Source organism: Aphelocoma coerulescens, chromosome 3 (assembly GCF_041296385.1).
Source record: "Aphelocoma coerulescens isolate FSJ_1873_10779 chromosome 3, UR_Acoe_1.0, whole genome shotgun sequence".
NCBI classification, from domain to species: Eukaryota; Metazoa; Chordata; class Aves; order Passeriformes; family Corvidae; genus Aphelocoma; species Aphelocoma coerulescens.
Window position 1 is genome coordinate 5,033,657 of NC_091016.1, and position 14,355 is coordinate 5,048,011.

A 14,355-nucleotide genomic window follows, 5' to 3' on the forward strand; every position below is an offset into this window, starting at 1 on the left:
CGGTGCGAGGGCTCGCGGCGCTGCGGCCCCGCTCCCTCCGCCCTCCGCGCCGGGAGGAAGGGCAGGGCAGAGCCTCGCCTTCCTCCTCCTCCTCCGGCGGGGCGGGGAAGTTTCTGGCACCTTCTGGCGGTGCCGGCGGAAGCGGCCGGCAGGGAGCGGGGGGAGGCGGCGGAGGCGGCGCCGCGGCGGGGCCGGGGCAGCGCCATGGCCAAGTGGGGACAGGGGGACCCGCGCTGGATCGTGGAGGAGCGCGCGGACGCCACCAACGTGAACAACTGGCACTGGTGAGCGCCGGGATGCGGGGAAGGGGTGGGGGGAGCGGGGCGGCTGGCGCTGACCCCGCCGCTCCCGGGGCAGGACGGAGCGGGACGCGACCAGCTGGTCCAAGAGGAAGCTGAAGGAGGTGCTGGAGGGGCTGGTGGTGGAGGGCGAGGCCGGGCGCTGCGAGATCGGCGACCTCAAACACGTGGAGGGCGAAGCGTCCTGCAACAGCCGCAAAGGGAAACTCATCTTCTTCTACGAGTGGAACCTGCGCCTCAGCTGGAAAGGTACGGGGGAAAGGGGGATGCGAGGGGCTCCGCGGGGACTGCCGGCCATGGCAGCGTGTCCCGGGGACCGGGCCCGGCGCGGCCCCGCCGGGGAGGTGGCATTGGCACGGGTGCCGTGGGGTCTGTGATGGTTCCTGCTGCCAGCGGGAGCCATCCCTGTGCAGAGGAACCTGTCCCCTCCGGGCTGGGAAAACGCGAATGTCTCGGTGAACTGCGGTGACTCAGAGTCGTGGGGAGATTGGGGGAGCCGCGTGGGCCTGGATAAATGCGTATTCTTAAATAACCTTGAAACCCGAGCTTGGCTCTTTCACCTTCAGCCAGGCTTTTCCCACCTCATATTCCTTAGCACTGCGTGCCCCGTGTATCAGCGCAGGGTTACTCACTTGGCTGTGCAAGAAGTAAATGCCTGCAGTGTGGCGGTATGGACAGCAGAGTGCCGGGGCTGGTGTAGTTCCACTGTGCCCAAATTTACAGCTCCGAATTTCAGCTGTGTGCTCCGTGCCTGTGGAGAGCAGGAACACCTAGGAAACGTCAGGTTACAGCTGTTTCCGAAAACTAACTGTAACTTACCTTGAGGATTAGGAAGTACAGGAGGATAAAACTCTTCAGTGGGAAGTAGAAATAATAGTTAATTATTTGGGATACCGGGGGCTGTGCTTGTGTTTTTGTTTTTTTTTTTTTTGTGCCGTATGCGTTTGCAGTCCCAGCTCTTGGAGTTGCCCTCTGCTGTGCTTGTCCCATGACAAGCTCTTTGTTTGCAGTTTGCCTTTTGGTTATACCAAGGAATTCTTTCCGTTTATTAGATGCCTAAAACGTGACAGCAAAATGTGGCCCGTGTCTTGCAGTGGAGTAAGAATCAGGAGCAGCTGATGGAATGTCCCTGGATATTGCAGTGCCAAGTGACAGGCTGTGCTTCCCCAAATACTTATTTCTTCGATCTGGGGTGTGTGGGTTTGCCTGACTGGAATATTGCTGAGACCAGATCGGGAATTGAAGTCTGCTCTTACACTAAGAGGGGACTTTAAATGAAGTACCACTGTTTGTTTTATATAGTTTTAAATGTTCCAAGTGTGTTATAAACTAAGAACATACTTAAGAGTTGAGATGTCAATGTTGAGAGAGCAAGGCAAATATTGTACTCTTGTGCAGTTGAAATTAGTGTAGATAAAACTATTGTAATCAGCTTTTTGACTTCTATAAGTTCAGCTAAAATCACCTTAAGCTTTAAACACAGGTTAGTTTGTCTTTGTGTGGCTTATTTCAGTATAAAGTTAGAAGCAGGCAGACAGTATTTTGTTTGTATTCCTACGTAGGTTCTTTCTAAACTGTTTCTCTGCAAGGTCTTTGTGCTGCTCAGGGTTTAGAGACAGCTCTGACTTGTGCTGGGTGCTTTGCTACACTGAGTGAATCGTGGCTTTGAGAGCTTAATTTTAAAGAAGTTGGGTACTACACGGGAAATTCTAAAAAAACCCAGAGGCTGATGATTTTTTCCGTGGTAGCCATCGTGTTGTGTGTTTGGAGAGCTCTAAATTAGAAGTGAGAGTTCAGACTGAACTGCTAAAAATTGTAATTGCTGTAATTAGTTCTACAAGTCTTCAAGGATAACTAGGACTTCAAGCTATGATTAAAATGTGGCTATGTAAGGACAAATGATAAAAATCCTGAGGTTTGCAGCTGGTTTGGAAAGTCCAGTGTTGGAAAAACATTGTTCTTAGGAATTTAGATAAGGGAGAAACAAGAAAGTGAGGAACTGAGGGTACTTAATGGCACTTAAGCTGAGCAAAATGGCTGTTCCATCATTTGTTAAGAGGATTTTAATGGCTTATTCCACACTGCGATGGAAACTTTGTGAAAACACATCTGTCCTTTTAAAGCAGGTTTCTCAACAGTGTGTTGTTATAGGTGGGTCTTTCTGAGGTGTGTGCTTCACGCTGGATTGGCAGGAAACCAAAATAAAATTTATTCCAATGGAATTCCAACAGATAATTTGATTGTTTGATAAAAAGGTAATAAAGCTTTGTTTACATTACAGGGGTACTGAAAATGCAGAGCTGCAGCTGTGTCATGTTGAACCACCAGCTCTGTTTGTTCACTGGTTGGACTTTGCTGCCCAGCACAGACATTGTTCACTGTTCTTTGTGAAATATAAAGAGTTGTGAAAATTGCTAATAGGATTAGTTGAAGTCAGGTTTGTGTTCTGCTCCCCAAAACTCCTTCCTGCATGCCTGCACTTCCTTTCTGTGGAGAGCAGCCAGAAATAAGACTGGCTTTATTGTCTGCAAAGACGACGTTGTGTGGTTTTCCTGAGCTGATCCTGGTGCTTGGAAGGGGCAGGGAAGAGCACACTGAGGTGGCTGTGTGGGCCCAGGAGTGTTTCAAGGATGGCATTAACCAGTTCCCATGGCTTTACTGAGTGACAGGTTCTCCTGGGAGACTCCGAGGTCTAGTTCAGCTGTCCCTGTGTGGATGTGGTTGTGCCGTTGTGGATTGACAGACTCAGCATGTTGTGCAATCAATCCCTCATTGCCCGAGTGGGGAGGGATCTTTGCACCCGGTGTTACCGATAGCCCTTCACCTTCTCCTTGCCAGGAAACACCTGGGCGTTTGTTTGAGCCCCTCACTGGGATCTCGACCAGTTGGGTTCTGTCGGTGCCTCATGATCTCATGGGGGCTCAGGGAAGTAATTTAAATAATGAGAGTGATGTTAAGGAACAGTGGGATCCAGGTGGCTCCTGTGAAAGTGGGAATCCCCAGAAATAATGCATCTGCCTTCATGATAATTCCCCTTCTGCAGCCGTGCTCAGCCCTGGGCTGTTGGAATTGAGAGTTTTGCTGATGAAGCAGTGTTAGATTTTTTATGTTCTGACACAGAGCTGACAGACCTGCATGTTTCTGTTGTTGCTTTCTGAAGAGATTTTATCGTGATCGAATTAGTGAGTTAATTTAAATAACAAAACGCTTTTGCAAGGCAAAGGTGGAGAGTCTTCAGTGTAATGAAAAAAGCCTCAGACCTTAAATTCAATTTTTGCAGTGGGGATCTGAGGCAGAGCAGCACAGGGGCAGCTCAGTGGGGTGGGCCTTGGCCCTGAAGGATGCAGAAGTGGAGCTTAATTCCTGCCCTTGCTGAGTCTCTCTGCAGTGGACAGTGATTGTAAAGTGGTTAAAAGTAACATCAAGTGCTCTGAATGTGCGTGTGAATTTCTTATTTTAGAAACTGTCAATTGTGTATGTCTCCATGATACCACATGTATGTTTCCTGGTGACATGCCTGCGTGGTGGGAGCTTTCACACAATTAAAGAGGCCATGGTCAGCATTCCAGGGAGCTGCTGCATCCAGAGTGGACACAGGGAAGGAGGAGATGATTTTCCCCTACCCACCCTTAGATGCATATTCAGTGTTGGTGCCAGGCCTTAAAGGTGTCAGAGCAGGTGACAACTGCAGGGGAGAGCAGTGCAGGGAGCAGGTGGGTCCGTGTCCATCCCTTGGTGCACCTGGATAGGGAATCCAGCTCCCAGGAAAGGCTCAGGTTGCTGTTCAGTTCCTTTAAATCAGCCTTGAGGCAACTCCCTTCAGGTAACACCTTTGTACAACTGAGCTCCAAGTGTAAAACTCTTGCTGTGGGGGAAATAGTTTTTAATGATGCATTTAAGAATTCGTTATGTTAATACAGGTACAGTGAAAGAGTCTGGTGAGAAACATAAGGGATCTGTTGAAATTCCTAACCTGTCAGAAGAAAATGAGGTAGATGATACAGAGGTAGGTGTGCAACACTGGTATGGCTATATAGGTCCACAGTCCTTAAATAAAGCATTAATCAACATCTAGGCATCATATTTTGATATATCCCATTATTAAATGGGATGATTACATGTGCATAGTTTATTTCATGCTTTTGTTTATTATACTGGGAATAATGCCTTGTTCTGTTCTCAAATTTTCCAGTGAGGAATGTGCACGGTTTGCTTTGCTAATTATTGTGATGATATTTTAACTACAAATTTGAGAAGAACTCTGCTTTGTAGTCTTGAACAAACCCCAAACCAACACAGCAAACCACTCGCAGCCCTAAGACCTTACAGAGTCCCTGTGTTGGTCGGGTAGGGGTTGATACTGGGCTTCACACATCCTTCAGCCTCTGCTGAGAAGCAGCTCTTGGCTGTACTCGATCAGCTGGACTGAGTGGAGGTTCTACATTTATTTATGTCTTAAGAGGACTTATTTTTAGCAAAGGCTGGCTAACCCAAGATCATGAATTTGAAATTGCAGCTGTCCTCTGAGCATAGTAAACAAAGCCCAAATGCTATCCTTTGTTGCCAGAACCCAAAAGGCTCATGACTGGGGTCTCTGAGATGCTGTAATTTTTCTGTTTCTAGATAAATGTTAGCAAGAAGAAAGGGGAAGGTGATGTTCTGAAGGACCTGATGAGAACTGAAGGAACCACCAAAGTCAGAGAGGCCCTGAGGGACTACCTGAAAGCACTTAAAACAGGTAAATTAAACCAGGTGAATTCATCAGCTCCTTGGGAGTGTTCCTGTGCAGGCGCCTCTCCTGAACAGCTTGGTCAGGTACTGACAGATCCCTGGGTCTGCACTGGTTTTATTTTTAAGTGTCACCAGCTGAGATGAAATAAGAGAGTCCTGACACTCAGGATCTTTCTTGCTCTCAAATGTGGCCCTGTCCAGGAGGTTCTGCAGTGACTGAGGCTGTGCTGGGTCACACAGGCCCTGCCAGGGCTCAGCTTGGCCTTACTAGGATTGGCCACTATTAGGATTTATTTTGTTACCTAATTTTTAAAAACTGCCTTCTTTGCCTGAACTGCTGCCTTATTTTTGTGTCCCTTTGTTTTAGTTATTAATTAAATTAGTTATTTCCTAGAATGTCTGAAATGCTGTCTTTATTTCTGTTTTTCACTCTACAAATATAGTCTCTGCTCATCCTTAAGCTTGCCATAATGGTTTGAGAATCTTAAGGTTTTATTATCCCAAACTATTACTAAATTTATACATTTTCACTTGCTCTTCTAAACCAAAGGTGAACCAAATTTAAATTTCTATTTTTTGAACTGTGGTATTTTTGTGAATTACAGCTAGTAAAGTGGGCTCAAAAAATTCTCAAAGATAATTCCTATTTTCTAGGCAGATGTTTGCTCTCAACTCATTTTAATCCTTGTTGCTTTCATTCCTGTGAAACTGTCCCTTAAAAATGAGAAAGGATGTGTGTGTGTATGTATAAAATTTGGAGTTGATGCATTTGCAACTTGTTGTAATCAAATTGTTATCAGGTGCATCTTTGTGATTGTGAGCTACTTTGTTAAATTATTACCTCTTTTTTTTTTTTTTTTTGTCAAATGCTGTGTAATTTTCCCAAGTTGGATCCAGTGATTTTTGGCTTGAGAAATGACTCTGTATGATTTTTAGGGCATCCAAAAGTTCTTTAACACTGGAAACTCAAGGGGAAGCAGCCTCTGGCAGGGATGGCTCTCATTCTGTATTTAGTTTCCTTCCAGTTTAGAAGAATTTCTTTGGGTATTATTGCTCTTTGATCTGAACATCTGCTGTGCTGCCAGAAGTCCGTGCAGATGTTACTGATTGGGGGTCAGGTAACTCAGAAGAGCCTTTTTAATGGAAATTGCTCTTAGGTCTGTTCCTGAAGGAAACATAAAGGGAAACTGGGGAAAACTGGAATTTTATTCAGTGCTCCTGCAGTTATACCCATTCCCCAGGGTTTTGGTGATCTTCACTGTATGTGGATGTTGGGGGGGTTGAACAGCTCAATTTCACACTGGAAAGTGCTTTTCTTCATTGCAGAGTTCACCTTGGGAATGATTCTGCCAACAAAAGCTCCCGTTGGTCAGGAACTGGCCACAGAGCGAAAACCAAGTGGGAGCACGATGCAGGTATGTTGGCTTCAGGTTTCTTCACTGGATTTAGAGACTCCTGATTAATAATCCTGCTGAGTAAATACAGAAATACACTGTATAATTACCATGTATTCACACTCTGTGTTTGAGAAGGTGCAGGTGCCAACAGTCCTGCCCTGCCAGAACGTTGTAAGTGTTAAGATGTCACACTCATTCCTGTGAATATTTTTTTTCTTTGCAGGATGCTGTTACACCACAGTCTCTGGATATGGTTGGAGTAAAAATTCCAACAGTGAGGATACATATGAGGGAAGTCTTCAACTCTCCAGCTGATGAACTTTACAGCATCTTCACGAAGAAGGAAGTAAGTGATACTTTCAGGAGGCATTTTAACTGAATGTGGATGTTGATGCAGCTGAAGTGTTGTGTAAGTAATAGACGTGTCACAGTCACTGTGTCAAGTAGAGATTCCATTTGATGAGAGTTTATTAGGTTGCCTTAGACCTGTTTTTGCCAGTTGTTACCTTAACAAAGCCAAATACTCAAAGTGAAGCTGCATCTTTATGTGGTTTGGGTGCAGCTTCCTTGTGCTGTCCTTACCAAAAGCTTTGTTGTTATCTGATGTAAGTGTTGCTCAGGAGCCTGAGGGGCTCAGTACTGGCACTGCTGTTACCCACAGCTTGCAAGTTAATTAGATTAATTACTGGTGCTGATGATACTGTTGCTTATAGGGTATGAAATACACAATCACTAATTTTGGGTTTGTGTCCTTCAAGAGTCTGGGCTGGTGTTGGAGAACTTTAAATTACAATCCCAGGTCCTCTGGGAAATAGAAAAGGGATCTTGGCAGCTCTTCTGCACCTTCCTAAAGCGGCTGCTCCATTTCCCTCCTGTCCCAGTCTGGGAGCAGCCAGTTGTGTCTGTGCGTGTGCTGGGGGCAGTCTGTGCTGGCCTGTGTCTGCCAGTGCATGTTTCTCAGCAGTTGCAGTCTCACTGTGGCACCTCCCTGGCCCCTGCCACCACCCCAGCAAAGCTGTGTAAAATCAAGAAGCCCGATGAGTGTTTGTATCAGTGTTAATTCCTTCAGCACCCCTCCCTTGTCTCCCAGCATGGTGCATTTTTTGTGCTCTGTTCTTTTTTGCTAGTTGGTACAGAAGTTCTCCAAATGCCCAGCTGTGATTGAAGCAGAGAAAGGAGGCAAACTTCAGATGTTTGAGGGCTGTGTCAGCGGGGAATACACAGAACTGGTAAAAAGCTCCTACTCTGCTTCCAAAATGGGGAGGGGGTGGTGGCTTCTTCCCTGAGCTAAAAAACAGCATCAGTTTGTGAATTTCAGTTTCTCTAGTGCATATTCCTCTGTTTCAAAGCCACACAGTTGCTCTTTTGTTGTGTGGCTTCTCTGTCCCATTAACAGAGCCGGGGCTGACCACACCTAAGGACCTGCATGGGGAGGAGAAAACCCAGCACAGTCCTTTGTAACTAAGAGGCGGGAGAAAGCAGGTTTATCTCCCAAATCTGTATCCCTTTTAACTGGGGAAATGAGCTCTGTTCTATTCAGGGCAAATGTTACCCTGTCCCAACTGAACGCTGGTGCAAATAGAAGGGAAAAACCTGATAATTAGAGCGCAGCTGCATTTTTGAAATGTCCTTGAAAATGAAAAATCATTTTCATCTGCAGGAGTGCCCGACTTGTGCATTGGGCCAGGCTGGGTTGTGTAACACAGTCACTCCGTCACACTTCAAAATTTCAGTGGGGAAAACTGGGCTTGTCCTTGTTTCAAAGTCTGCAAGAAAATCAGTGTTTTATGTGCAGTAACCAGTGAGTCCTGATCTTTTCCCACGGCAAAACCGTAACAGTGGAATGCAGCACGCTGAGACCTCCATGAAAAGAGTTTATTTCAAAAACAAACCCCAACCTTGGTCTTGTTTACATGCATGTGTCCAATATTCCATAAGATAATGCTCCTCTCCCTGTATTTCAGGGAGAACTGTAATGGGAATTCTCTCCCCTGCTAATGAGGAGAACCTTCTTATCTTCCCACAGGTCCCAAGCCAAAGAATTGTCCTGAAGTGGCGGTGTAGGAGCTGGCCTGATGGTGAGTTTTTCCAAGGATCTCTCTCTCTCATTGGAGGGCTCCTTGGCAGGGGGAAGGACCAAAGCTGGCAGGGAACAGCCTTAGCTGGACACTTCCTTGGTGTGTGTCCTTCAGAGAACAGCCCAGTCCCGAGAGCTGTGAAAAGAGGCTGTGCTCAGACAGGCAGAGCAGAGAGGGATTCAGCAACAAGAGTCATTCTTTAAAAACCACTGCACTGAAGGGTCCTGTTTTCTTCCCTCAGAACATTATGCAACAGTGGCCTTGAACTTCCAGAACCTGGTGGCTCAGTCGGAACTGGAGCTGGAATGCAAAGGGGTTCCCGTGTCCCATGAAGAGAGTACGAGACAATGTTGGAAGAAGCAATATTTTGAAGAAATACACACTTTACTGCAGCAGTCTAAAGACAACATGGAATGATAACAGCACTGTAGTTTTGTTAGGGCATTACTTTTTATACTTTGTTAACATTTGGTTTTCTAAAAAAAAGATATAATTTATTTGTGGGAAGAATAAAGACCCACTTCTATGAGACTGTACATAGTTTAAGCGCTATTTATGGGTTTTTAGGGAATGAGAGGCAAGTCAGACTGTGTATATAAACAGCTTTACTTGGGGACAGTGATCTCTGTTCTGCTTGCCTGCAACTTCAGAGAGTGACAATGATTCAGCTGCAGTGAGTCCTGCCCTCAGAGATAGGTGAGCTACACCAATCAATAGGAAACATTTCCAGTTCCTTAATATTCAGTGTATCAAGTGGCAAAATTAAATCCCTGTAGGAGATGGAGTTCCCAGCAGAGGTGAGCTGAAAGGGATTACAAAACTGCTGATCCATTTCAAGAAATGGGGGGGGTATCATTTACAGCCTCTTGCTAGATGCTTTTCACTGCAGACTCTTTCCAGCTGCAGTTTTAGGAAAGATAATGAACAATGTCATGTAATTATTAGGTCTGCATGCACTGTACTCCCTTACTTGACCTCAGTGTGACATTTATTTAGGAAGAAACAAACAGTAATAGTGCTTTTATTCTGCAGCTCTGTAAAACCTTCCACTGAAATGATTTACAGCCCTCTGCGCTGCTGTACCTCAGAGAGAACAACTGTTAAGAGAATTTTGACAGGAACAAATTGTAATTTCTAATTAAACCATCGAGGTGAGCAAGGATAACTTAGTTCTCAAGTGCTTCATAAGTAAAGTGTACAAATGAAATCTACAATCTGATACAAACTGGCCACAACAGGGCAGGCTGCCTTTGGAAAAACATGCTTGGCTCAATAAAAATGTGACTTTGCATCAAGCTGCTTTTCTCCATACACTGATACTGCCACACTAAATCAGGTTTCTTAGAAGATAAGTCCTATATTTTTTATTTTTACAGAATGCCAGCACTTGGCAACCTTACCACCAAAAAGCTTCTATGATCCAGAGGAGACAGAGGTGCTGCTCCTTGCTACAGGCCAGGGTCTCCTGGAAGGTTTGCAGTCAGTTATTAACAAGCCCTGTGAACTGAGGTGAGCTCTGTGGTAGTAACCAGAACAAAGCCCCACAGGGACAGGAGAGGCACAGAGCAGTGACTGGGTCTTGCACTGCTGCTGCTTTAGGTGTCCAGGTGGTGGGTGGGGAGCAACCTCTTCAGCTGTGTTGTATTTTAGGATCTGCTTCTGAATGCTCAAAACTTAGCTACCTTTTTTCCCCCTCAATACTCAAGGAAGAAAGCCTGATGTTCTGAATACAAAAATGATTTAGGGTAATGGTTGACAGAAGGAAATTAAGGTTTAAGACAGTTCAGGCTTCAGCAGGTCTGTGGGTAGATGGTTGAAGAGATTTTGCAACAATTTAATACTTGAGAGTAGGTGGTTCTATGCAATTGCAAGTTTCTTCAAACAGTGAAATTGCAGCCCCAGTACTCTGGGAATTGTGCCTCACCCATTTTCCCTCGTGACTGAAATCCCCTTCCATCTGTGGGTCACAAGCAGGTTTCCTCCTCTGAATTTTCCTGTCTCCCTGCCCTCACTGCAATGGAGCAACTGCCAATCACTGGTATTAAAAGAGACAGGACTTACTTGTGCTTCCAGCGTTGCAGTCCCTGTTCCAGGTGTGGGGCTGCCAAAACCCCTGGAAAATGAGGAGGAACAGCCCCATGCCCCCCTCCAAGACTGGTGCTAAAATTTCTCCTAGACTTTCCAATAAAAAGTAAAAAATGTTAGATGGATTAATTAGCTGAGAAAGGCAAAGGGAAAAAGAAGTCAATGGGAAAAACATGATTTATGAGATTATGGCCAAAATTCTTTATAGATCTCAGCAGTTTGAGTGCCAGAGGAGAGGCTGACTGTGCATGGAGAAGGTATTTAAAAGCTTAATTCTGAAGGGGTTAAATGGAAGGTGGAACTTCCAGGAAGAAATAAATAATCATAAATGAGAAGTGGGATCAAGCCTGGAAGAAAATCAAAGCTTTAAGAGACTGAGGAAGCCAGTGGAAGATTAAAGGGTTTAGGGTTAAAGGGTTTTCCAAGGCAGGATAAGGGGATGTTTTTGAAGGCAAAAAAATACAAACCAGAAACCTGATTTAAAGTGAGAGAAGGGGAATAGAATGGAAGAAATACTGACCTACAGAGAGCATGGAAAGTGCAGGAGACAGAGGACAAACACCTGGAACCAGGCTTTGGAAAAGCAAGACACGTTTGTGTAGGTGCTGCTTGATTTTGTTCAAAAAACTCTACTGAGAAAAAAAATCTGTAAAAACTGCAGGAATACTCAAAAGGGAAATGAGGAGGTAGTGTAAGGGAAGAGCAGTAGGAGTAATCGTATTTCTGGTAATCCTGACATGATCAGTGGTGCAGTATTTGTGTATCCTTTATGAAATAATTATCAAGTACTGTTAAGAGTTTGTCTGCTTGAAAATGAGTTAAAAAAAACCACCCCAAATCCAGAATGCCACAACTCTGGGGTGATCCCATCCTGCAGGAGATGCTAAAGCCAGGAAAGGGCACCAGCTCAGACATCCCAACAATCAGCTGCACAGTTCTAAAGGGTAATTAATTAACATAACTACTCACCCAAAGGGTTCCAACAGCTGCTGCATCCCAGGTTTTGATCCATAGGCTAATGTTTTCCTTGACAGACGAATTCTGATTGTACAAGTTTTGACTGGAAGCTGTTGATGATTTCTCTGGAGTTACAATCTGGGGAAAGCTAATCAGAAAAGGTAATAAAATTATTTCCAAAGAGAAAAAAATCATGATGATTTCATGTCTGAGTAATGAGGAGACCACCTTAAGCACTTACCAGTGTTGGCACTGTCTGTAGATGCAGGATAAAAATGCTAATTAAACAGGAATATAAATTGTAAACTTGAAACACGAATTAATTACAGAAGGTTAAAACCAATGAGAGTAAATTCAAATGCAGCAAGAGCATCACAGACTTGAGGAGAAGCAAGTGATGCAAAACTGCAGTGAATGGTAGATGGAACAAACTTTGAAGAAAAAAGACCAAGGTAGATGACGACAAGAGAAAAACAAATGAGCTGAGCAACAGGAAAATGAAGCTGAAAATGGAGTTTAATCAGATACTAAAACCAATAGCATTGACAGTCCAAAGAGTCACATAGGAAACTGGTATTACTCAGAAATAACAGGAGCAAATATGATGGGAGAGATGGTAAAGTCATTCCAGGGGTGCAGAAGCTGTCAAAAAGTGAGGAAATGGAGCCAGATAGAGCAGAGGGGAAAAAGAAAGGAAGTCTGCAACTGGTGCAGGGGAAAAGTGACGTAAGAGATGTTAAAATAAGGGAAGAGAGATGCCCAGTTGCACTGGCTTTTGACAGCACTTCATGTTCCAACACCAACCACCAGTCCCCTCTCCACTGTGTGGCTGGACATTCATGGACAGTAAACAAGCACCAGAATTTACATCAAATCTGAACCTCTGACCATCATTTCTCTCTGCTGCTGTTTCACTTACGAAGTTCTTTGCTGAGAAATCCAAAGACTGAAGCAACATATTATAAACAAATGAAAAGTCATCACAATCAGTTTAATGAAGTGCACAGAATAGCAATTGATCATGTCAATAAAAATAAAACAATTGATTTTACATCAAGTGTGCTTTATTTCCTCCACAGGTATTCTGTTAAATAAAGCACCATATATATACTGCCAGGCCACAGCTAAAGAGGATTCTTTACAGAATCAAATTTCTTGTGGTTGTTTAGTATACAAGTAAACTTAATTTTGATAATAAGAACCACAGCGATCTGAGGCAATCTGCCTCGATTATAAGGTACAAAACTGGCACAGAGGACACCATATTATACACAGTAAAAATGCCATAAGTTTAAATTACATCATACAGGGCCAGGAGGCCCTGTCTCCCAGACAGCCATATTAAATGAAAGCCACTACAGTGAACTCTTAATTACATAAAACATAGCCATTATCTGATTGCCCTTTAAGAAAGTGTACGGTAGATGCAAAATAAAATAAAATTAAAAAAAAAAAATCTTGAGTTCTGCCTGACCAAGAATTAAGCATATAAATCTATCTTGCCATTCAAGCAGAGAGCACTGGACAAACTGAAGCACAAAACAGAAATAAGCAAAACTTATACAAACAGCATTTTTGGGGGGAAGAAGGATTTTTAAAAAAAAAAAAAAAAAAAAAAAAAAAAAGACTTAAAAGCAGACATGCTCCATCTAATGTCAAGAAGCAGCTTGGTTTCCTTTCCCGGATATCCGTGTGACCACGTGAATCGTAGACTCAATGGTCCTGCACAGGATGTCTAAAATGTCATGCTGCTGCATGTGACTAAAAAGTCCTCTGGAATGGCCACAACTGATTGATAAATTAGTTTCGGGGTCCTGGGATGGTAAGGCTTGGCCATCGCAGCTGCGCAAGTCTGCGAGGTCGGATAAAACCGCTGAAATCGACGTGGAAGGAAACTCCGAGTCCTCCTCGGCTCCCATGGAATCCTTGGAAGTCTGCAGGTCTTTGAACTCCTTGCATTCTTCAAACTTCCCGTTCCCCGGCTGCTCCTCCGCGTGCTGCGAGCGCGCGGCCAGCATTATGTCTTCGGAAAACGAAGAGGGCACTTCCATCCTGTACTCCTTGACAGAACTGTTCTCGGGGGAGGGCGGGTCCTGCTCCGTGCCCGGGTCGATGATGGAGGAGTCCCTGGTCTCGTTGTCCGAGGTGCTGGTGGGGGTCAGCGCCTCGCGGGGCTCGGCTTTGATGTCGCCGATGTCCACGGTGTGCTCCTCGTCGCTGCTCACCCGCCGCCTCTTCACCGGAGTGGCTCCTTCATCGTCTGCAGGGACAGGGCAACTGGCTCAGGGAACAGGCACTGCTCACATTCCCACCCTTCTCCACATTAAACACAGCCCTTCAAGAAATACTTATTTCCTTGCGGAGAATTCATGCCATTCATGAATTTTAGCTCCATAATACAATGATATTTTTGTGTGCTGTTGGGAATTGGAGCCAAGGAATGGCCCACCCTGCAGGGATAAAATATTACATTAATTTGATACAAGTTTGTAAAAGGTTCATTAGAGTGACACCAAACCTTTAGTTTTTCTTTCTTTGGCTTCTTGCTCTTGTAATGAGTTCCTCTGTTGTTGACAAGCTCTACATTTGTTTAAAAGCTCTTGTAAAGTTGGAATCAGGGCCGAGTTGAGCTGTTTGGGAGTGTGCACTGAAAGCAGCAAGGCAAGTGCTCGGAGGTCCTGGAAACAGAGAAACAAACTTCAGCCTTATTTCAAACTGGTGTTTGGTGAACCCTGCACCCAGAGATTGTGCAATAAGGAGGTGCTGTTCATATTCTGAGCAGCCCAAAAATCCCCTTCTAGAGCTGCT

General features: G+C 44.7%; 2 protein-coding genes across 8 annotated transcripts in view; one reads left to right on the plus strand and one right to left on the minus strand.

Moving 5' to 3' along the window:
• Positions 1–174: 174 nt before the first annotated feature.
• LOC138107566 (activator of 90 kDa heat shock protein ATPase homolog 2-like) lies at positions 175–9,800 on the plus strand. Its single transcript, XM_069008937.1, has 9 exons — positions 175–284; positions 358–548; positions 4,220–4,305; positions 4,923–5,037; positions 6,357–6,445; positions 6,651–6,773; positions 7,555–7,656; positions 8,454–8,505; positions 8,747–9,800. Exons 1-9 carry the CDS (start codon positions 205–207, stop codon positions 8,920–8,922), a joined length of 1,014 nt encoding a protein of 337 aa, XP_068865038.1. The 5' UTR covers positions 175–204; the 3' UTR covers positions 8,923–9,800.
• Positions 9,801–12,519: 2,719 nt separating this feature from the next.
• Positions 12,520–14,355, minus strand: part of USP34 (ubiquitin specific peptidase 34) — a 112,218-nt gene continuing 110,382 nt past the window's right edge. For all 7 annotated transcript variants that reach the window (XM_069008930.1, XM_069008931.1, XM_069008934.1 and 4 more), the window contains 2 exons: positions 14,066–14,225; positions 12,520–13,807 (listed from right to left, as the gene is read on the minus strand). In XM_069008930.1, the coding sequence (XP_068865031.1) occupies positions 13,203–13,807; positions 14,066–14,225 (765 nt within the window). In that variant the 3' untranslated portion in view covers positions 12,520–13,202. The remainder of the gene's footprint in view (positions 13,808–14,065; positions 14,226–14,355) is intronic.

Bases quoted from the DNA above. Each gene is read 5' to 3' on its own strand.
- LOC138107566 (XM_069008937.1), top strand. From the start codon at position 205: ATGGCCAAGTGGGGACAGGGGGACCCGCGCTGGATCGTGGAGGAGCGC. The intron at 7,657-8,453 runs GTAAAAAGCTCC...ATCTTCCCACAG, and splicing joins GCGGGGAATACACAGAACTG to GTCCCAAGCCAAAGAATTGT. The intron at 8,506-8,746 runs GTGAGTTTTTCC...TTCTTCCCTCAG, and splicing joins GTGTAGGAGCTGGCCTGATG to AACATTATGCAACAGTGGCC.